Genomic DNA, 24332 nt, shown 5'->3' on the forward strand with positions numbered 1-24332 from the left:
ACATGCAGACTCCACACAGAAGGCACTCCAGCCAAGAATTGAACCAGGGAGCCTCTTGCTGTGAGGTGACAACAATATCCACTGTGACACTGTGCCACCGTCAGAAGGACTTGAGATAACACAGTTAATTTGGGTGGGACCATGCTTGAGAAGAAGCATTTAGGACCTGCCTTGATCCATTAATAGTACAGGGGGCAGTCCTGGAGTAACTTCCCATTACCAATCTCTAGATCCAAGTTGCACTTGAAAATGGACAGAGATGAGCTTTGTTTGATGTGGACAGGAGTCTGTGATCCTTGGATAGATTATTTCTCATGCAGTTTGACTTGTTGACATGCAATAAGTGCATCAGTACTGGGTTGGAAGATTTGTATACCACACAGCTCACCTCTTAGCAGTTTGTAAGGTAATGAGTACAGTGACAGGATTTTGTAGGGTAATGAGTACAGTGACAGGATTTTGAGGTGGTCTAAGTACTACAAATGTATGCCTTTTATTCTTTTAGTAAGGTATCTGTGAGCGTTCCAGCTGTTGCACGTATCTGGACAGATACATGCCAAAGAGAGCATTATATGCAATGATTGGCAAAGAGGGCCATGTCCATTATGTCCAGGGTTTTATATTGGAAAAACTGAAGAGAAACAAAAAGAAAGAGTATATGAACATTTGTATAACATCAAGAAGAAAAAAAGAAACAAATGCCCTGTTTAAACTTATCAGGGATGCCCCGGGATATAACTTTACATTCACTATTTTGGAAAATTGGGCAGTAAAACTAGAAGAAAAAAAATGTATTGGCAATTAAAATTAAATGCAGGATGAAGGCTGGGTCTGAATGACTATTTTTATTGCCCCAGTGTTAAAACTAAAGGTGCTCGTTAGTTACAGAAAAATAATATTGGAACTTTAAACACAAAAATAGACTTTTATTTAAAATTACATTTGTCATGTATTTGAAAAATTATTCCATGTCACTAGCTGTTACATTATATGATGTGATTGTTCCTCAGGGGACCTGTTTTTTTGTATACAATAATTTTTGTGCAATGGCACATTATGTAAAAGCTTTTAGCCTGTTAAAAATCAGATTTTTTATAATAAATTGCATGAAAAAAGATCCCATTTTTTTTTTAGAAATTATTATAATAAACAGGTTGGTCTATACCATGCATGCATTAGGGTTTTAATTTGTATGTTGATTGGTGGCTTGAGGAGGCTTGGCTACCACATGACCATCAATGTCTTATACAACCTTATGGTGTTAATAAAGTTTTTATCTGAGGAAGTTTTTCATATAATAATGAAAGCACTCATCACTAAATAAATTTCTGAGGTGCTTGGCTACTTTCCCTGGCTAGCATGGTTTGTGTGTTATCAATGTGGCTTTTGGAGTTCGTTTTTGTGACTGCTTTCTATCCACGCTATGTCCGAGGGAACGGCAGCCATTTCACAACCTTTGTTTCAGGAAATGGATATTGCGGACATAAATAAAACCATTGGTAACCCTACACTGTTGAACAAACAGCTGTCTGAGCTGATCGAAGGGGTTTCCCTTACGGTGACCAAACAGCATGGACAATAGGAGTTATACAGTTACACCATACCAACTACCTATGGAAATGGAGTCCTAACAAGGATTCAACACGAACTACAAAATGGAGAACAGAATTACGACTACAAAACCTAACATGAGAAGGGATTTCACTCAAGGAATAAACATGGCCAACCTACAGCTTCCTTTACTACGAAACCCACCACAACTACAAGGAAGAAGTGGTTCAAGACAAACTCCAGTGCTAACGGAATGGCTACAGTCTGACTCACTACTCACTGAGGAACAACAATCTAACAGAGCAACTATCATGAACTGACTTAATGAGTATGATTATAAATTATTGAAAATCAAAAAGATGCAAAAAGGCCAAAGGGATTACAAGTGTGATATGACTCTACAGCAGTAATGGCAAACCTATGACACGAGTGTCAAAGGTGACATGCCACAAAATTTTGGGAGACACACCAGCGATCACCAATACCCGAGTAACCAAAGACACTGCTTTTGCATTCGTTGCTTGTGTGAAGTGCATTTAATTATTCTGTGTCAGAAGCCAGTTCACCAACACTGCTACAAAGGTAAGGAAGTTGTTAGCCTCAAAGATTATTTTGGAATACTGTCTCAGAGTCTACAAAGGGCAGTGCTGACATTGTTTTCTGTTCGTGGTTATACTTCTGCAATGGGCAAGTAAGTCTGCATTTTTCAGTGTGTGCTGCTTTACATTCCTCTCAACTGTCCCTCTTAATCCCTCCTAAAACTGGTGGCATTTTATACTTAATAATGACAGTAATTAGATTTATAGACTTATTTTACTTCAGAAAATGTGTATTAATTCACATTTTCTGTCAGTGTCTCAGCACTATTAGTTTAAAACTGTCCATGTCTCTTATTTCTAGATTTGTCCCTGATCCTGTTGAGATTTATCCCTGATGTATTGAGAGATATGTTGTTTCATTTATTTTTATTTATTTACTTTATTTTGATTTTTTTTTTTTTTGTTTGGGGAGGGGGGACATCAGCAGAGTCAAGTTAGGCATTCTCTGAATTTTTGACACGCCGAACCCAAAAGGTTCACCATCACTACAATACTGGCTTAATAAATAATTCCACTTTACACAGGGAACTTCTGGTGACGTTTCATAAGCATGGGATAGAGTACATGGAGTTATTAGTGAAACTTAACTCCAAGTTAATTGAAGAATTAATAACAAATATCAACCAGCTTGACAATCTAATTACGCACGACCTGGCAAGCCTCCTGCAGACGTATTTGTGTTAAATCAAACTATGCCCCATGGTTAACAAAGGAAACAAAATCACTACTTTATAAATCTAGAGATAAGGCCTGGGCAACCTGGAATAAAACAAGATCAAAACCCACTCTTCAAACTTACCAGGAACTTAGAAATAAAGCAAGAAACAAATCGAACAAGACAAAATAAATTACTACACTGAACTCCAATCGAAACACCGTAATAATCCACAGAAATTCTGGTCAGCAATAAACAATATTCTTCTACTAGGCAAAATCAGTACACCCACTCCCACCACTACCAATAACTCAGACAATATTGCTACTCAATTTAAGAAAAAATTTTCTGAAACCATTTTAGCATGGTCAAACAAACAAACTTACTCAACCAATAAAAGTGCCATTTCCCCACCCAAAATTAAATCAACCTTCTCCCTACAACTTGTAGCCACTAACATAATTAGAAAACTATTGAGAAAATTAAAACCCACTACACTAGCAGCAGACAACTTACCTGCTGAGTATCTAAAAACTAAAGGCAGATGGAATAGTCGATCCTACATCAATATTAATCAATAGATCCATAGCCAAACAGCAAGTCCCTCCCATTTGGAAAACATCATATATTACACCGCTACATAAATGTGACTCTTCAACAGATTTCTCTAACTACCATCCTATCGCAATATTATCATCACTATCTAAAATTCTAGAGGGTCATTTACTTGCAAGTTACTCAATATCTGCATGCTAACAAACTTCTAACACTCAGCATGGTTTCCGACAATTTCATAGCACATCTACTGCTCTACTGTCATTTACTAACACTGTCAATTTCCATGGAAAGAAAAATAACTATTTATCCAAGGGCGGCTCATGCTACAGGACTGCAGCTCTCCCACCTAGAAACAAAAGAAATAAAAATGTGAAGCATAAAATTAAAAAAACAAAAAAATTTATTTTTTACGAGTACCGGAACTTCCGCGCATGCACGGACAGACTCAGACTGCCCCGCAGATGCCCAGGAATCTGTGCGGTAGACGATCGCACAGAACAGAGGAGCTCCGGACTGCTTGATTCGCAGACGGGACCAATCAGGAGAGGGGTGAGGTTAAGCTCTCGCAGGGATTTGAGCGCAGGACCAATCAGGAGAGAGGTAAGTTGAGTTTTAAGCTCTTGGCAGGGAAGCGTTGAAGTCGAGCATGGGTTTGGAGGTTTGCTGCTTCATGGATTCGAGTTTAAGTAGTAGATTCCAGACACATTTACAGGTAGTGGAGTTGGATCTATGGTGTGTGTGTGTGTGTGTGAAATGCCCCTGTTAACACATAGTGGTGGGAAGAGATACTTAGGCTTGAACCCTGTACCTTGGATGCAGGTGGCAAGGACCTGAATTCCTTACCCACCACTATTTGTAAAAAATTGCAGATTTTTGCCTCATATTTGTTCTGTTCCTCATAAAATCTGTGGTTTCTGTATCTTCATTTTTCCTTGCAAAGGTTTGCAGTGCAGTGGTACACTGGTAGCATTGTTGCCTGACAGCTACAGGTTCTCTGGTTTGATTCTTGGCTGGGGTGCCTACTGTATGGAGTCTGCATGTCCTCCCATCCCTTACAAAGATGTGTCTGGAGTGTTTCTCCCTGCTCTGCTGAAAATTGGCTTTGTTTTGTTCCAAGTCAGACTAGTTTCCTGGTTAACAAATGTAAACAGGCATTTGAATTTCAGACTTCATATTCTTCAGAAAGTACATGGTAACACAAAACCTTTTATTCTAGCAATTGTCTAAGTTTATAACATGGATATTTGAAATTTTCCCATATTTTTGGGACTGTATTCCCCCATTATTGGCCTCGTCCAGGTATTTTGTGCGGAGGTTGAGAGCTATGGTGAGAACAGAATTCACTGAATGGTTGGGGGCTGTATTCCCCCCATTACTGGCTTTGTCCACATGTTTTTTGCTAAGAGGTTGAGAGCTATAGTAAGAACTGAATTCACTGAATATGTTTGGCAGCTGTAGTCCCACACTATTGGCTTTTTTCAGGTGTTTTTTGCTAAGAGGTTGACAGCTATGGTGCGAACTGAATTCACTAAATTGTAGCCATTTAAGTTTGTCTTCCTCTGTTTCAGCTGATTTGGCATAGTGGTATGTTTCTCTGACTGTTTTGCACAGGGTCCCCTGGGTTCAAGATGTGGCAGTGAAATGTATGGTGGTAACACAGCATTTTATTCTAGCAACTTTCCAACATTATACAAGCAATGTTTAAAATGTGTCCCTGGTTTTTGGGCTTTTGTCCCCCCCCCAATAAATTTTGGCTTTTTCCAGATTTCTTGTGCTGCAAAGTTCAGAGATACAGCTGAGTGTCGAGTAGATTTTACAAGGAGCTGAGAGCTGCAGGGGAACAAAAGTTTAGTGCTGCTTATGCCAAGTCTGCTTGCACTGTTAATAGCACAACAGACGCAGAAGGCTGTGGGTTCTACTCCCACAGTACGTAGATGCATTGCTGATACTGTACTGTGTTGTAAAGGGGGTGGATGCGGCAGTCCTTTTTGGCAAAGATACCTAGTAACTATGAACCTGTTATCAGTTTGCCATCCATTCCCTATTGCGGTATTACTAGCTTATCATTTTTTTAATGCATGCAACATAGGCAATTTATTCTTCAAGGGCAACAGGCACTTTATTTGTAGATGAAACAATGACATATAAAGTTGTTTGCTAGCAGCAACCTCTTTATTAGTTACAGATTTCTTTAATGTGGATTTTACTACTTCAGAGATTGCGCATATTTACTGATACTGGTGGACTACAGAAGGCTGAGTAGGCTTTTTATGATGGAAATGTTCTGAATTGGGCAGTTTTGTCATTGGTGCATGCATTATGTTTCATTGTTTACTGGAAAAATGTTCAAAACAATAAATTTAAAATGCACTCTAACAACTGTACTGTATTGTACAAGGAATATAATGTAATAATGTCAGGAAGTTGTATCAAAGAGTATGTGTATGTTTCATGTTCATGGGCCTATGATTTTTGAAAACAGCCCAGAGTTAATCTTTATCTGCCACTGGCAAAATGTATGTGCTGTTTCAATGCATGTGAGTTTCAAGGGCATAGAAGTTTTAATGTTAAATCTATTTTCATTGTGAGACTGCATTGCTTTGTTTAACAGATATCGGTTAGGGTTTGTGCTGTAAAATGCCAAATAAAACTTTCAAATGAAATCTAAATCATCACAAAAGTAAAGCAGTATGCACATTACAGTGTTTATGGTAAATGGGGCAAAATAACCAAGGAATGGGACATTGGAATGGCTGCAGGGGGGAGGCTCCATTCGACCATGAATTTGTGAGGGGGGGAAGGGTAGTAAACTCAGACAGCCCCGGTTGAACTATACCTCACAGTTGTCCATATTTTTGCAGAATGAATAGATATTTGCTTCTTATTTTTGGTTTGTTCCTCATAAAATGTGTGGTTTTCTAGCAAATCATTTAGGAATGAAGTCACTAAATGACAGACATCGAGTTTCAGACATCATAACCTTCAGAAAAATGCATGCTAAAGCAAGACCTGTTATTCTATTAACTGTCTTAAGTTTATACAAGAGCAATTTTTAGTAGTGTTTGTATGTTCCCCCAATATATTTGGCCTTGTCCAGATTTCCTGCGTTAAGAGGTTGAGAGGTACGTGCAAATTGCTTTGTAGAATTAGGAATATCCAAACCTCTCAATTGTCCCCAATTTTGTCTCAAAATGTTGCTCTCCCCTAATAATCCCTCCTCAAAATGGCAATTTTGGAAGAAAACGTGGAGGGTTTACAATTATATATAACTGTAATGATCAGAGTTATAGATTACTTTTATTTCAGAAATGCATGTAGATGCTCTTATTTTGTTAGCTGCTCAAGTTAACAGTGTTAATATTAAAAAGGTGTCCCTTTTTTGACAGGTTCCCAGCTGTATTGTGTGGCAACTTTATATTTTTGCATCACATTTTTGGTCTGTTTTTCATAAAATTGTGGTTTTTCTGGCAAATTAGTGGCAAGTCATCAAAGACTGAAGTTAGAAAATAATGGCAGACATTTGAGTTTCAGATTTCATACCCTTCAGAAAATTTGTACTAATGCAAGACCTACTACTGTTCTATTATCTAAGTTAAAAAGAGCAATATTTAAAAATTGACCTTATTTTTGGGCCTGTGTCCCACTTCTAGTTCTATGTATGGCTTTGTCCAGATTTCTTGCTCTGAAGTTGAGAGGTATGAGTGTCAGAGCCATCACCATCAGCCAGAGACATTTCAAATTGTGACATACTTGTTGCACCCCACTCCTCCATGTAGTGACTCTTGATGTGTCAAAGTAAGGCAAGGAGCAGTTATGCAGTGTAAGTGTGCAGAGTATTCCCCCATCCAAGGTAGACCACAAGTACGACCGTGGCTTTTCATCTGTCCTTGATTTTGCAGAATGTTCTGGTTTTCTGTCATATACTGTTGATTTATGCTTCTTATTATTCAGGAAATGCATGCTGTCACAGTGCCCTGTTGCTCTGTCTAAGTAGCAATGATTTAATGACCATCAGGTAAGCTTGTCGGAGATTGTAAGATGCAAATAAGCTTTAATAAGCATACTGTTAAAGAATTACCAGCATTGAAAGCCTTTTCGTTGTTGCCATGCAGAGAATATTTACATAACTAGATAATGTATACGCCTTGGGTATTGAAATGAATATGACAGCATTTGTAATAAAAGGACAGGATTACAGTATTTTCAGAAGCTCATTACATTTGTTGGAGACTTGCAGTCATCTTTTGTTGGAGACTTGCAGTCATCTTTGCAGGCTTTACCCGTAACCTAAACAGAATGCCAATCTATCATGTGTGGTCCATAACTTGTGCAGGAATCCTTTAAGCAATTTATCTTGAGCTTGTTTCTTGTTTGCTATTCATTTTTTACTTTGATCATGTCTTCCCCATGAAACAAGTAGATAGTTGTGTCAGGCAGCGGGTCTTTTTTGGATAAGAAACATTTTTACAAGTGGGGGTATCACAGAGATTGCTACTTTCAGCATGTTACTTGGTAATTTTATAAAGCTGAATATAAATTATAATTAGAACTGCAGTGCAAGGAGTAGTGGTTTGAGTTGAGTGCTGCTTGTTTTTTTATACTTGATTTTGACTGGCATTCCAGTAATGTATTTAAAAAGTAATTTATTTTTTCATGCCTCACAACCTGTTTCCATCTGGATATTAAGTAAGTTGTCATGTAGCCAATGCACTGAAATATTTTTTTTCTTCTACACTTCATTTTGTCATGACTGGACTCTCGTAATGACCGTTTGGCATCCAGGGCAGCGTATTTAATTAAAGTTCAGCTGTTGTAGTTTTGAGCATAGCTCCACCCCTGTCTAGTTGGTCACACCCCTTCCCATTGGCCCCACCCATTCAGCTGTCTCCTGCAGCCCTCCTTTAATTTGAAGTCACCAGCCGCCACTGTATTTGTCCTCTATCTTCCTTGACTTATCAAAAGCCTTCGATATGGTTTCTCATCTTAAACTTCTCAAAGTTCTCTCAGATCTAAAATTCTGCAGTGCTACCTACACTTAACTGGTTCCAGGATTATCTTACTGAATGCCAGCAAGCAGTTTCTTGGCAACACATCCTATTCCCACTTTTGCCAATGACACTAGAGTCCCACAAGGCTCTATCTTAGGCCCACTTCTATTCACAATATTTACAAATAACCTCCACTTGTCATCCCCTCAGGCTTCTCTCGTTCAATATGCTGATGACTCAACAGTGATATGTGTTCACCCTCGATTCTTAAGCTTCAGTATCTAACTCAAGAATCCTTTCTTGCAGTCGAGTCCTGGCTCACTAATTCCCACCTAATATTAAACTCTAAGAAAACCAAACTTATGATCTTCCATCCTACTAAATTTGCCTCATCCACTAATTCATTTACTATCTCCTCACTAAATAATACCATCATAGCACCATCCTCCCACACCAAACTTCTAGGAGCTGAAACTGACAGCAAAACTCAAGTTTAATATTCACATTTCTCAAACAGTGAAAAAAGTTCATAAAAAGCTATGAACACTATATAAAAATAAACACTACTTTACTGAGAATACTAAGATAGCCATTGCCCAAACCCACCTGATTTCCACACTGCTGTCCCATATTCACTAACCTACAAAAATCTGAGGTACTAAAACTTAAATCGTGTTACAACAAAGTAGCCAGATATGCCAAAAACTCACTAGCCAGGTCCCATCACTGCTTTACACTCGAGCAACTTAACTGGCTTGAGCACCCCCAACTCCTACAATACATTCAGTTAACCATGGCCCACAAACTCCTCTTCGAACCTGAGAAAACACCAGTACTACAAACATTTCTTCATCCTTATACCACTAACAGAACCCTACGCTCCACTAATAAACATCACATAAAATCACTGCAGCCAAAAACCAAGCAGGAGACTCCCTCTTTTCAAATTAAATAGGCAAAATCTTGGACAAACGTCCTGTTAACATTACCAATATAGTAGCCCTTTCAAATTATATAGGTAAAATCTGGAATGAACCTCCTGTTAGCATTACCAATATAGCAGCCCTAATCCAATTTAAAACAAGTCTGAAAACCTACCTATTAAACAAATGGCTGTGTTCTTGCTCTTCCCCATACTAACCCCCCCCTCCATCTCTGACCTTACCACTGCTTCTTATTATCTTACAGACTTTTGACTACATCACTGATCACTGTCATCTTATTTCTCCTGCCACACCATTTACTTTCATCACTCTGAATTATCCATAACTGTGGAGTGGCAATTCTCCTGTAATCTATATTGGAAAATTGGTAATCATAAAATGTTTGCTTGCAAAACGGAATGACTACGACACGTAGTCATTGAATACCAAATTGAAAAAATGGAATGTCTGTCTTTACAACACTGTAATGACTATTATACCGATTTAAAAATTCATGAAGATCACATATGTATTGTCTAAATTTATCCTGTTATAATACTGATGACCATGCTATTATATGTCTATATACTCTGTATTTTGACATACTCTGTTCTATGTGGAGCTTTTCTCCCCAGGCCTCCACTGAAAAAGGACATGTGCCCAGTCTGACTATCCCAGTAAACAAATGTAAAATAAATAAATAACATAATAAATAAAATATGATAACTTTAAATATGAACATGCCCGCATTTCTTCAAGGATCGATGAGTAAATTTGCCAAATACAATGTAGGAAACTAAAAAAATTAGAACGGGATAGAAGTGAAGGCATATCTAATCCTCACAGTCTTACAAACATGGGGCACCCAGAATTTTTGAAATAACGACAATATTAACCATTCCAATGACCAACAAAGAATAAATACAACAAATATGAATGAGCAAGTGACTACTAGCAATTACAATAATGCTGACCCTTTGGATTTCCCTCTCCCACCCCTCCGAAGGTCAGAGAGAATACGGGAGAAACAGCAGTATCAGGGAAATCAGTGGCAACCTTGGAACCAATATTCACCCCAAACAAGCAAACCACAATGGCAGAGCAAGGGATCCAAGAAATTGAACTGGCACTGAATAGCGCCTTATTGGCCCAACACAACATCCTAAACAACAACAACCCTTACCAAAATTATAACCAATACTGAGGGAGATTTTAAAATATATAACTTTTCCACATTTTCTATGGATGAAAAACATGAGAATTTACTTGCAAAAGGTTCAATATTTGTCCCCACAAAAAAGACTGATATTGCCAATGTGTTAATTGATTAGAATGATATATTCAGAAGCTCTGTTTTAACTTGATGTTTGATAACCTATCTGAGGCCATGACAGTGCTTAGGGTTTCAAGCACCTACAACCCCCAATAAATTCTTCATTACAGCTCTATGAAAAAAATGTGAACGCGACATGAGGAACATGCTTAAGAGCAACCATAAAAGAACATGGTCATACAATTTAACAATACAGGAATGTGATAAACTAAATGAAGTAAAAAACTTGGACACAAGAATAATGAAACCAGATAAGGGGGAGAACTAGTGGTCATGGAGAAATTGGATTATAAGAACAGAATGAATACAATCCTCATAAAAGATACATACACAAAGGCATCCTTCAATTAAATAAATAAGGCCTATGGAAAAATTAGAGGGCAATTGAATGACTTACTTATTGAACAAAGAACAACTGAGGAATTTAATTACCTAAACATTACAACCCCAATCACTCCAACAATTTTTGGAGTCCCAAAAATACACAAGGACTCCAAAAATCCCTCACCCCCCATGAGGCCAATTGTGGACATATGAGGTTTCATAACCTATTTATGTGCAACATTCTTGCATGAGTCATTAAAACATTACATCAGTGAAGAGAAGCAAATATTTAAGGATTCATGGCATTTTTGGCCAAAATAAATGAACTAGAATATCAAGGCAAGGATACATTCCTAGTAAATTAAAAAAAAAAAAACACAAACACATTGCATTTATATATGGATTTTACATATTTATTATTTAATGTATTTTTACAGATGTATATTTATTACGATGTATTAACATGTTAATGTTTTGTGGTTTTTAAACAGTTCTTTTTAACTAACAATGATTTTTAAACTGATTTTATGTGACAATTCAGAAATGCACTGTTCCCTTTATTTTTGTGGTTTCTTAATCACTCAGTTCATTTGATTGGCTTTGGGTTTTTAAACGTTTTATATAATCAAGGATTTAACTGTTGGTAGCTCATCTGATGAAGTTATAAAACAAATACACAGTGAAAACAGTTAAAAAAGATAAATCCACACAAATGCTTTGTCAGTGTGCTTTGGTGTCAACAATAAATTTTAGTTGACTGATATCCAGCTTGCCTTACCAGTGCCTTTCTTTTGGGTTTAAGGATACAGTTCTAACCATACATGCAAAAGATTTATACACGGTCATACCACATAACATAGGTATTCAATGGTTTTCTGAATATTTAGCAAAAGATAAAGTAAACTTACATGGGGAACTGCTTGAGCAGATTCTGGAAAATAATTATATCTTCTTTGAGAATGACTATTACTGGCAGAATAAAGGGGTGGTGATGGGTTTCCCTTGTGGGTCACTAGTGGCCAACACTGTGATGGTGCACTGGGAAACAAATTATTTACTCAGCAATACCATTATGGAATTATGTCGATTTTATAGACATTACCTAGATTACATCTTCACAGTATGGCAAGATGTACCAGAAAAAAATCCAGATTTCCTAAACTACATCAATAATAAGACCCAACTTTCTAAAGTTTACATATGAAGCAGGAGGAGGGATGAAACTATCATACCTGGACGTATTAATAATTAAGGAAATAAACAAAAAACATATATAGGAACCATTTACCGAAAACCCACATACTCGTACAATTTTTTTGCATTATACAAGTGCACACCCAGTCACACAGAAAATGGCTGTAGTAAAAGATCAACTTGTAAGAGCTGCCAGAATGGTTACAACAGAGGAAGATTTCCTGGATGAATGTTTGACATTAAAAGGAATGTTCAAAAGAAGGGGTTATCCAGAAAAAGTTATAGGCAAATTGATGTGCAAGGTAATCAATAAAACAGAAAGAGGACATTTCACTCTAATTCTAGGGCATCAAAATGACTGTAGCACTACAGAAAACTATTTAGTTTCTAACTATCAAGGTGATAGGAGGGATTTTTAAGAGTTCATTCATCACAACATTCACTCTAGAGAATGAACAAATAAAATGGATTCTTAGCAAAAACTGGACAATAGTTAGGGATGAGAGAACAGCTGTTGAAAAGATGAGGGACAAACCAAAAGTGGTCTACAGAAAAGGGACAAAAAACAGACAATAAAGGGAGGCATAGTATCAACATGCCCATGATGAGCAAGTGATCACATTGCCCTTATTGCAAACATATTTAAACAGGGGAGTAATTACAGGTGGATTCTCATACCTTGAAAATAAAAGGGAAGTACAACTGTGAAATGTGAGGAGCGGTCTATGTAGCCTTGTGTCAGTTATGCCTGGACTTTTATATTGGAAAAACTGAACGAAAAGTAAAAGAAAGAATATATGAACATGTGTATGATATCAAGAAGAAAAAAAGAAACAAATGCCCTGTTTAAACATATCAGGGATACCCAGGACATAACTTTACATTCACTATTTTGGAAAAATCATGAAAAGCAACAGAGGAGGACCTTGGGCAGTAAAACTAGAACAAAATGAAATGCAGGATGGTTGCCTAGTCTGAATGACTATTTCTGTTGCCCCAATGTTAAAACTAAAGGCGTTCAATTGGTAGAGAAAAATAATACAGGAACTTTACACACAAAATTAGACTTTTACTTAAAATTACATTTGTCATGTATTTCAAAATTATTCCACCTCACTAGTTGTTAGGAACATTTTATGACTAACTGATGCAATTGTTCCTCACTGGACCTGTTTTGTATATAACAATTTTTGTGCAAAGGCAGATTATGTAAAAGCTTTAACCTTTTAAAATTGGATTTTTTATAATGAATGACATGAAAAAAGATCCTGTTTTAAGTTCAGAAATTGTTGTTGTTGTTGTGTCTTTCGGCTTTTCCCAGTTAGGGGTCGCCGCAGCAGAACTCCGGTCCGCTAATGATTGGTAGTTGATTTTTACGTGCCGAGTTACCAGCCCTGACACACAATCTTCAACGAAGGTACGCCCATTCACGCATGTCTCCACGCAGAAGACTCTCTAGCTGAGAATCGAACCGGACAGCATCTTACTGTGAGACGACAACGCTACCGCAGCACCAGAAATTATTGTGATAAATTAAGTTGGTCGACACCTTTAACCATACATGGGTTAGAGTTTTTACTTTGTACGTTGATTGGTGGTTTGAGGAGGCTTGCCTACCACATGACCATCAATGTCATATATACCTTAAGTTGTTAATAAGGTTTTTATCTGAGGAAGTTATTTGTATAATAACAAAAGCGCTCATTCGCTAGTTTCCCTAGCTAGCATAGTTTGTGTGTTATTCTTAAAAATTTCATCAAAGCTTGGTGAAGGTTTTTAACAAATGTGGATTGGATATAGTACAATTAATAATCGAAGAAAATGACAGAAAACAAATAACACTTGAAAAGGAAATTAATGAGCTTGATTTGTGTATTAAAAAGGACCTTATTTTTAGTATTGTAGAAGAAAGAGAGAAATATTTTAAAATAAGACAGGATGTTGATTCTAAGTGTGAAGTTACATTACAACGGAAAATTGGAAAATTAAATAGAGACATAAAGGAATATGCTGATAACAACAGCTACCCGAAACCTGCATTTTTTAATGATAGAAATAGATTTTATAATAATAAGGATACGAATGTAATAAGGATAGAACAAGACTATGATGAAGAATTCCCACCTTTACAAAGAATAGAACAAGAGCAGCAACAATCTCGGAATAGGTTGGGAAATTTTCTAAAGAGGGGGAGGGAAGGGGGAGGGGGAGATTTTATTACTAGATACCCCAGTCCCCGTAATTATTTATAAATGTACATATGGTGGGTTCACGATTTACAATTTCAGTGATATTTTATTAAATAAAGAACATTTTAATCTTTTAAGTAAAGGTTTAAAATATAACCCAGTGAAAAAAGGTGATGCAACAAATACTATTTTAGATATTAAATTATTTATGAGAAAAATTAATTTATCTATTTTAGCATCTAAAGCTGGATTTAATAGAAGCAATACAGAAATGGTAGAATTGGTTAGGAGTTCCATTTTTAATCCTCCCCTGGTTCCACAACTAAGAAATCTTGAAAACGTGGTGGAAAAAGAAATAAAGAAGAAGGAAGGAAAGTACAGTGGTAAAAAAGGATATAAGAATAATCTGAATGAGGGTGAGTTCAAATTATTGGAAGAATTACAAAGGAATCCTACATTAAGAATAATGAAACCTGATAAGGGAGGGGGGATAGTTATTATTGATAAAAGGGCATATGAAGCTAAAATGCATGCTATACTGAATGATGAAAGGAAGTATTCAGTCATTTCAAGAAATGAGATGTTAGTAGCATACAAAAAGATTGATCTATTATTGGAAGATTTGGTAATAGAGAAAGTGATTGACAACAAGATTTATAAGTATTTTGAAGTGAAGAATCCAAGGGTACCAACAATCTTTGGGATATGTGTTTGTCAGTCTATTTTTCGGATTAAAGAAAGTGAAGTACGCTCTCCGCTCTGTGCCTTTTTGACTCTTCAGCATCTCTTTTGTGGATTACTGGTTTTGACTGAGATTGCTACACAATTTTAATTATTCTTAAAAATACTTAATGACTCAAATGTCCTAACCTTAAGTGGCAAACAATTTCAAAGTAAAGAAATTTTGTGTGTGATAAACTGACCTCTAGTAGTAGTTTTATAAACCTTGGTCACAAACATATAATTCTAGTGTTTATGAGTTTTAATGCTTTTGTTAATCTCTAAATTTAACAAGTCCCATAAAACATAATCTTTAAATGCTTTGTATCCCAAACTTAATTTGATTCTATAATATCTATAATGAAATGTGTAAAGGTAAAGCAGTCTACACCTTTCATCATAGTCATAATTCCTAACAGAAGGAATTTTCTTTGAACTCTAACTTCTTAAGCTGTTTTTTATTATATATAAAAAAAAACAAACATTCTTCTTCTCCAATACTGGTCTGACATAAATTTTATACAAATTCACCAAGTGTACAAATTTAAATGTTTTTCAGCAATAAGCCTAACTGCCTCATCGTTTTAATAGCAGCAGATGCAGCGCAGAAAAAAAGACCAGTTTGCTGACACCATATTTTGCAAACCTTTATATTCCTTAACTATATTTAACATATTTTGTGAGAAAAAAAAAAAAAAAAAAAACAGGATGAGTTATGAAGTTTCTACCAAGATACACGAGATTGCATTTACTGGTGCTAAATATAAAACTAAACACTTTAGCACAGTTTGACAACATAAACATGCAATTGTTAATAATAAGTATAATTATTATAGTTTCACGAATAATTACCTGGCTAGCTGCCCTTGTGGGCCATTTTAACCCTAGCCACTTTTCCTTTTTGTGGTTGAATTAACCCATCCCATTTGGTTATAGACTGACATTATCCATCCTATGATCAATAATTATATATTATCCCTAATGAAAATAATTGGGATAATTTGAGGGGACCCACACATAGGATAAAGCATTTAGGAGCTTCATCTGGCTATTAGTAGTACGGCAGCAGTCCTGGGGTAACTTTTCTGTTTCCCGTCCACTGAGCTATGTTGCGTTTGAAAAGGTACAGGGTTAAACTTTGTTTTATGTGGATGTGGAATCTGTTCCTCTACAAAATGTACCCATCTCTGGATGTGCAGTCTGTTCCTCTGTTAAATGTACCTATCCCTCCAAACCATTCTCTTGATGTTGCAGAAGAGGTTTAGATCCCTAGCTCAAGTATTTCTGATGCTATCTGACTTGCTGATGTGCAGTAAATCTATCAGTAATAGGTTGGAGGATACCTTGTATGCCAGCCACGGGTGACCTCTTAGCAGTCTGTATGATGCAGAGTATAGTGACAGGGCTCTGAGTTGGTCCATGCAGGACATGTTTAGGCCTTGTATCCTTTTAGTAAGGTATCTCTGTGGGTGATCCAGTTGTTGCATGTACCTGGACTAATAGATGCCAAAGAGGGAATTATCTTCAATGACTGGCCTAATGAAGGCTGAGTAAAGGGGAACAATGATATCCCTATATCTAGACACAATCCCTTTGTTAATAAGCTGTGCAATTTAGAAGTAATGTATTATTAGTATATTATACATGAATAGTAATATATTATTATTTGCTATAATGAGTCCTAATTTCATCTTCAGTGTTGCTTTCAATTACCAGTCAAACTAAAATATAAATCTGAGACAAATTAATTTACACTAGGCCTCACTGAGAAAAATGACAGAACCATGACCTTAAGCTCAATGCCAAAAAATGTGTCATCATCCCCTTTGGGAAAAACCTGGTTCCCATGAATTACCACATCAATGGTAGTCCACTGAACACAGAAGGAGTTACAAGACATCTGGGAACACAGGTTGACAGCAACCTCTCTTTTGACCACCACATTGCCACTGTGGTCAGAAAGTCCTTCTACGTGGCACATCTCATTACTAAGGGTTTTGCATCCAGGAAGAAAGAGGTCATTGTCTCCCTCTTCTCTTCCCTCATTAGGCCAGTCATCAAGTACAATGCCCCATTTGGCATGTACCTCACTAGACACCTGCAGCAACTGGAGAGGCCACAAAAATACCTCACAAAGAGGATCCTTGGTCTTAAACACTTGTCTTATATGGATAGACTAAACTATTCTCTGTCTCATATCGCTTACTTAGAGGCAATCTCTGCTGGACTTACAATAACTTACAATGCCATGTCTGACCCAGCTCTGTTAGAAATGCTACAGCTAAAGAAATCCCAATCCTTCCACACCACATGCTACAGAGACCTCAATCTCATTACCACAATCAACAGAACAAGCTGGAGGGACAGGTTCATAACCCAGAGACTGCCCATGCTATGGAATAGACTTCCCATACATGTCAAACAGAGTACCTCACTGGCCATCTTCAAGAGAAATCTTGAGGAGTGGATGGGAAATAGAAAATTCACCCCTGGGATCACTCCAGTGGCTCTACTTGACTGAGGCACTGGGAACTAAGGTTGGGTGGCACAATGCCAGGGTAATCCTATGGGATAAGCTTTAAAGGCTCCAGGGCCATTAGCCTAGTACACACCTATGAACCTATACATGCATTGTTTTTAACAGTCTGTGTGAATGTGTCAAAAACAAACAATAAAAAAGAATCACTAGCTCTACAGGTAAAAAGAGATAAACCGCTGACTTATGGCTGGATGATGTGGATGTACCTAGTAGCCTGGGCACTTACTGCCTGCTGGAAAGGAGCATCAGTGGTCAGCTTTCCCTCCTCAGAGTGAAGGGCTGCTCCAGCTGTGAGGACTGTAATAATCGCTCTGGCATTTCAGGTATACTGTGTGCAATTAAAGGATACCACACAAGAAAGCATGCGTGCGTTGCACCTTATAATAGCAAGCATTTTGCCAGGTCACAGTCATGGCCATGGGAAGGACACAGGAGAATAATTAAAAAGGTTTGACCACACCCCACACAGTTTATGATGTCACCATGCTCAGTATTCAACTCTCACCACCTAGCGAAATATATGGGCTGATGAGCTCTTGTCTCTGGTGTGAAAACAGGTCTGCAGGACCACCACTAAGAAGGCTAAATGGTCAATGTGGAGCCAGAGTCCCAAAGAAATTAAACAACAAAAAAAGTGAACATACTGAATAATGAGAAAACGAATGAAACCCTTGGAAGAAACATGAGCACCCCCCTCCAAAAAATGAATGAATGACATTCACACAGACTAAAGTAAAAAAGGTGAAACAATAATTCTGAATTAAGCATTCTATATTTAATCTCATCTCAAATGATGCTTCATCTCACATACCACACTCTCGTTCTACATTCAAAGACACCAAATGAAAAGCAACCTTACCGTAAGTAAGCAGGGAGGTTCTTGTTGTATGAGATTCAAATTGCTCTCAAATGTCTTCTGAGTTGCTATATCATTTTTAATGAATTCAGACTTTTCGTTCATCCATTCCAGAACTTCTGTTTCTTCATTCTTGAGCTCCAACTCATGTTTAACACAATCAAGACTTTCTGTCATGTCCTTCAGGATGTTTACTTCATCATCCCTAAGCTGTTGGATGAGTTTCTGTTCCTTATCTTGGAGGAAATTGTGCAGTTTTGCAAATTCATGTTTGATGAATTCCTCCAGAGTAAAAGCCTCTTCCTATGTAATAATAAATATATTTAGAGAGATACAAGTATTTCCTAAACTTGGGAGTCTATATTCTCACCACTGAACACATTTGGTAAGCAAAACATACGTACTTACAGCACATCCGCTAAACCAAAGCGCACATTAACAGACCACTGCCCAAACCTCTCAGGGTTAGGACCAAGAAGCCTCAATCACTAGTTCACACAGTACTCCCACCTTTACCCTACACACAAACAGTCAGTACACATATGCCACTAAGAATCATAAGAGTGCATACCCTGTACACAAACAGTCAGTACACATACCACTAAGAATCACAAGTGTGCATATTCTATACACAGTCAGTGCACACAACACTATGAATCACAAGGGTGCATACCCTGTAGACAGTCAGTACACATACCACTTACAATCACAAGGGTGCATACCCTGCACACAGCCAGTACACATACCACTAAGAATCACAAGGGTGCGTAACCTGTACACATCACTAAGAACCACAAAGGTGCACACCCCATAGACAAACAGCCAGTACACATACTACTAAGAATCACAAGGATGTGTACCCTGTACACAATCAGCACACATATGACTAAGAATCACAAGGCTGCATACCCTGTCCACAAACAGGCAGGAGGGGAATGGTGATATGAAATGACAAAGTGAAGCTGGTGGCAAATAGTAAAATCAAAGCTAAATAAGACGTTGGACAGATATGTTGTGTGGGACAATGTTGTTAAACCATTAGGCATAAAGGAGTTGGATGTGAAAAAGCCTTTATCTTGTTGGTGAAAGACTTTTTCCCCCGTACAAAAAAGTGTGTGTGTGTGTGTGTGTGTGTGTGTGTGTGTGTGTGTGTGTGTGTGTGTGTGTGTGTGTGTGTGTGTGTGTGTAAAAACTAAATGTGTATCCTTGGAATAACTTTGCTTTCAATGCATAAAATGTGTCATTAGGAATAAAGTGAATATTTAGTTTAGGACTGAAGTAGAGGAAAATGATTTAGAACAATATTTTAAAAAAATGTGAACGTGCTTCTGACTTCATGAAAATCAAAGATACCAGGGGTGTATTTTCTATAAGGTGGGATGAATGCATGCTGACACTGGAATTAAAATAAGGCAAAGTACAACACATACCTAATGGCAGAGGTATACTGACATATGGGGACAACCACAGACCAGTGTCTTCTGCAGTGAAAAAGGGCATTTCATAGGACAATGTGCACAACGCAGAGAAAGACAGAAAAAAGACAATTAGAACTATGCAACAGAATGCCATAAATATATTTTAATTTATTTATCATTTATTGACTGGGTAGTCCCACTAGGTTAGTGGCCTTTTTCAGAGGAAACTCAAGTAGGTAGTTGTACTAGTAGTGAAAATTTCACCAAGCCATCAGGAAACTTCCTCTATTCTCCTGCAGCAGGCCAGAGGGGAACTGTGGCTTCTAGTAGGGGGAAAAAACAGAGATGGAGGAACTAATTGTGAGTGGTACACAGCACAGTGGAAGCAATGTTCTAGCTGGTGAGAAAGGAGAAGGTGGAATGGAATTACGGATGGAAAATTAAGAAATGTTGAATGATGTTGACTCATTTGTGGAACAGAACAAAATGATTACAAATAGTGTAAGAATGGCTATACTATATTTGAAAGTTGAAAGTGACCAAAGCTGATAAAGGATGTTTGGAGATGCAAATTTTATGCTGCATATTAAAAGAAGAACCTGTTGATGTGATCAGATATAGGATCTGGCTTTGGAGAGTTCACTAAAAGAATAAACAAGATAAAATGCATGTTGAAACTTACAAGAAGGGCTGAGAACTGTATTACTGCCTTTGATGGTGAGAGACACTATATAAAAGGAATAAATGCATTATTTAAAAGGAAAAGTTAGAGTTTACGACTTCTGAACTGACTTTTGGACTGAAAACATTTTTGGACAAGTACAAAAATATTTTTTATATTAAAAAAAATGTTGATGATAGAAAACTCTGGAAAGGGGGGTTGGAATTAAATATTTGTTTAGATATAAAATAAGGTGAAATTGTGCATACAACTGGCGTAATTAATTTAAATGGAAAAAGGTATGTTAAAATACTGGGGGGTCAACCAAAAGTGTGTTTTCACCGTGGGACATAGAATTACTTGATTGGGAAACACAGTACAGTAAAATGTTATCAATGTGAAGAAATAGGACATGTTGTTTATAACTGAAAGCTTGTAGAACATGTGGGTGTAATGATCATTAACGGTATGATTATGAACAATTTATTTAAGAAAATGAGAATTTAAATATTAAGAATGCAATGCAAAATGAATGTGGGTAATAAAGAGGGTAGTAAAGTTGGTAAAGAGGACAGAGTGTTATATGGTAGAAGTACAAAAGTTTCAATTTTTAGGTCAGAAAGAAAAGTGGTGAAAAGAAATGGGACAAGGGGTCAACTGTGAATAGATTAAAACAGAAAAATAGTGTTCATCAAAACTAAAAAGAAAGGAAAGGGCTAGGATAAGAATTTTTCTTCAAATGTTAACAGTCTGATAAACGATAAGAGAATAATATCAGTCACAAAATGGTGTCAGAAACAGAAATGTGACAGTCTGCTTACAGGATCTAACATTTTTTGAATGAAATAATGAAAAAAGAGGTGATATGGAGTGGAGAGACAAGATGGTGCTTTGGAGACTATATATGTTTGGGGGTGGCTATTTTATTTTAAAAAACTTGAAGACTTTAGATGTTATAGTGATTAGCCCAGGAAGATCAATGGTAAAGTCTGGAGACTGATTTATATGCATTTACTCAGAAAAATAAAAGAGAAGATTTCTTTCAAGAGCTTAAAAATGTATTACTCAATGGGGGTATTATTATGTGGGATTTAAACTGTAATTTAATAACAGAAATTAGTAAGACTGGAAAAGAAGTTAAAGCAAGAAAGCAGTTATTAAAAATGGTAAGCTCAGTTTGAAGGAAAAATTTTCCATTCAGGAAAGGAAATAACACAGAAATTGGTTATTTCTGTTAATTTAGATGATTTGAAGGAAAGAAAATGTCAAGATAAGTACATTTTTTCTGGTCATTTGTATAAAAGCAGAAATAAACAAACAATGAGGAATATATATATAGGAAGGGAAAGGAAGTAAAGTTTTAGTAGGAAGAGTTCAAAAAATGTTTTAGGAAGTGTAGAAAAAAGAAGGTAAAACGTACAATGGGAAAAATTGAAGGTTTGAAAAGAGAAGATGGGAAAAATGTAGATGGATCCCAACAAAGAAGTGGGTGTTTATTTTAGTAAGATGTACAGTGAAGCACAAACAGATCACATTGATATATGGCATATGGAAAACAAATAGAATAATTAAATTATGTTTTGAAAGATATTAAAAAATGGTATGCAAAGTCAAAATGGTATAAAATGTTTTTTATACGGAAATGGTTAATGAGAAGAAAAAAAAACTTTTTGTGCAAATGTTAAATTAGTGCTTGGAAAATTGTGCAGCACATAAGAAGGAACGGAAAAAGAAAGTATGTGAAATATTAATACATGAGTTAAAGTAGGACTGAATATAAATAAAGGAAAATGCAAGAGTTTTGGTTTACATTTTACAAAGCTAGTATACATTTTACAAAGTCAGAAATTAAAGTTTGGAGAATTAGATTTGGTAAAGAGAAGAAGCATAAAGGAATATAGATTTCCATTTTGAATGAGATTAGGAAGACAAGTAATATGTGGATTTTTTTTTAATTATCTTTTCAAAGGAAGGTTTACCTAATTCACTATTTTATTTCAAAGAAATTGTGCTATGTAAGAGGAGTTTGTTTTTCCAGTATAATCAGAAAAGGTTTTGGCTGGGTTGATTTTTTTCCTTTTATACAAGGTTCTTGTTTGAATCATGTTGAAAAGGAGTTTTATAATGTAAACAGGATGAGGGAAGACTAAGTTTTTAAAAATCCTGTTGTATTTCTTGCTACTTAAAATTTGTATTTTTTTTTGGACGGTCTTAAAAAAAAGTAAAATTATGTAGGGAAAATATGAAGAAATTAAAAAAAAAACTAGATGAGAAAGAAAAAGATTATTATGATTTAGAAGAAAATACAGCTTGAAAAACACCAAACTAACACTTTACTCATAAACAAATGTAACTAGTAAGCGCTTTCATTGCAACTTGGTCTGAAGAAGTTCATTTCTAATGAAAGCGCTTACCAGTTACATTTGTTTATGAATAAAGTGTTAGTTTGGTGTTTTTCAAGCCATTTTTTCTTTTATTTGTTATTATTTTTACGGTATTTTAAGAGTCATTGGATATTAATATTATGATTTAATAAAAGGTGGGATTTAAACTGGAATATAGTTGAAAACTGTAAAGAATGATATTAGGAAACAATGGAAATCATTTCTGAAAGAAGGGAAATATTTAAAGTGGTATTGGAAATTCAGGATTTTTATGGAGACATAGGATTCAAAAATTGCCTTTGAAAGCAAATATGAAATATAAACAAAAAGACAGATCATTTGTTTTATAAAGTAGAAGAAAACATGGAACACTTTTTTCTGGTTTGAAAAAAAATAAGATCAAAGAGGTGCATTACAAGGAATGTGGCTTAGAAGTATCTAAAATAGAAATTAATAGAATTACTATGGATTATATATACTGCGGTGGTGGTGCTGCGGTAGCGTTGTTGCCTCACAGTTAGACGTTGCCCGTTCGATTCTCAGTTAGAGCGTCTTCTCTGTGGCAATATGCGTGAATGGGCGTTCCTTCGTTGAAGGTTGTGCATTAGGCCCGACAAGCCAGCACATCAAAATCTACTGCCAATCATTAGCGGACCGGAGTTCCGCTGTGGCAACCCCTAACCGGGTTGCCGAAACAAACAAACAAACAAACTATGGATTATATGAAAAATCAAATAAAGGAAAAGCTTGACAAAATAGTTTTTATGAAATATTTAGAAAATGAGATGTCATATCAGAAACTGGTGTAAGGACATGATTTTTAATAATAACAAAAATGGTTAAGGCTAATAAGTTTTGCTTTTTCTTTTTTGAAGAATGCACAAAAAATATTTTGGTAGTAAGATTTATATTTACTTAAAAACATTATTTACAAAGTCCCCTACTGTTTTGATAAGTGCTGTGAGATCTGTTACATCCACAAGAGCTATTACAACTCAAAAAAGATGGGACTTCAGTTTAACATCTCATCCAAAGGACAACGCACTCTAAAGTGTAACACTCTCCTTTTGCTGCACTGCAGTGCCAGCAATCCATCTGCTTTGTATAGGAATAGAATCCATAGCCTTCTGCACCAAAGTTGAGAGTGTTACCTGATGCACCATTGACACAAATGTGAAAGGAAGAACATTTCTGGATATGCTATGGGAAAGTGAGGGATGTTGTAAGGAAAATTAAATTGAAAATGTGCATTATGATGAATGGAATCAACTGAAAATGTGTGTGATGAAATGCATTTGTGAATATTGAAAATGTGAGTGAAACAAATGAAGAGATAACTGAAGTGGAAGTTTTACAAGGCAGAACAGAGAAAGGAGAAATTGAAATTGAAGGGAAAAGAATAATGGGAAATGTTGCCTTACTACACAATAGATGTAAGAG

At 36.3% G+C, this 24332-nt stretch overlaps 1 protein-coding gene across 1 annotated transcript in view; it reads right to left on the bottom strand.

Moving 5' to 3' along the window:
- The window catches only part of LOC122813847 (zinc-binding protein A33-like), an 81890-nt gene that overhangs the window by 10590 nt on the left and 46968 nt on the right, over nucleotides 1-24332 (bottom strand). Inside the window, exon 3 of the mRNA XM_044086384.1 lies at nucleotides 18433-18732. Within this exon, the coding sequence (XP_043942319.1) occupies nucleotides 18433-18732 (300 nt within the window). The remainder of the gene's footprint in view (nucleotides 1-18432; nucleotides 18733-24332) is intronic.

The sequence above is a fragment of the Protopterus annectens genome, chromosome 10.part0 (assembly GCF_019279795.1).
Source record: "Protopterus annectens isolate FY-2018-M chromosome 10.part0, PAN1.0, whole genome shotgun sequence".
NCBI classification, from domain to species: domain Eukaryota; kingdom Metazoa; phylum Chordata; order Ceratodontiformes; family Protopteridae; genus Protopterus; species Protopterus annectens.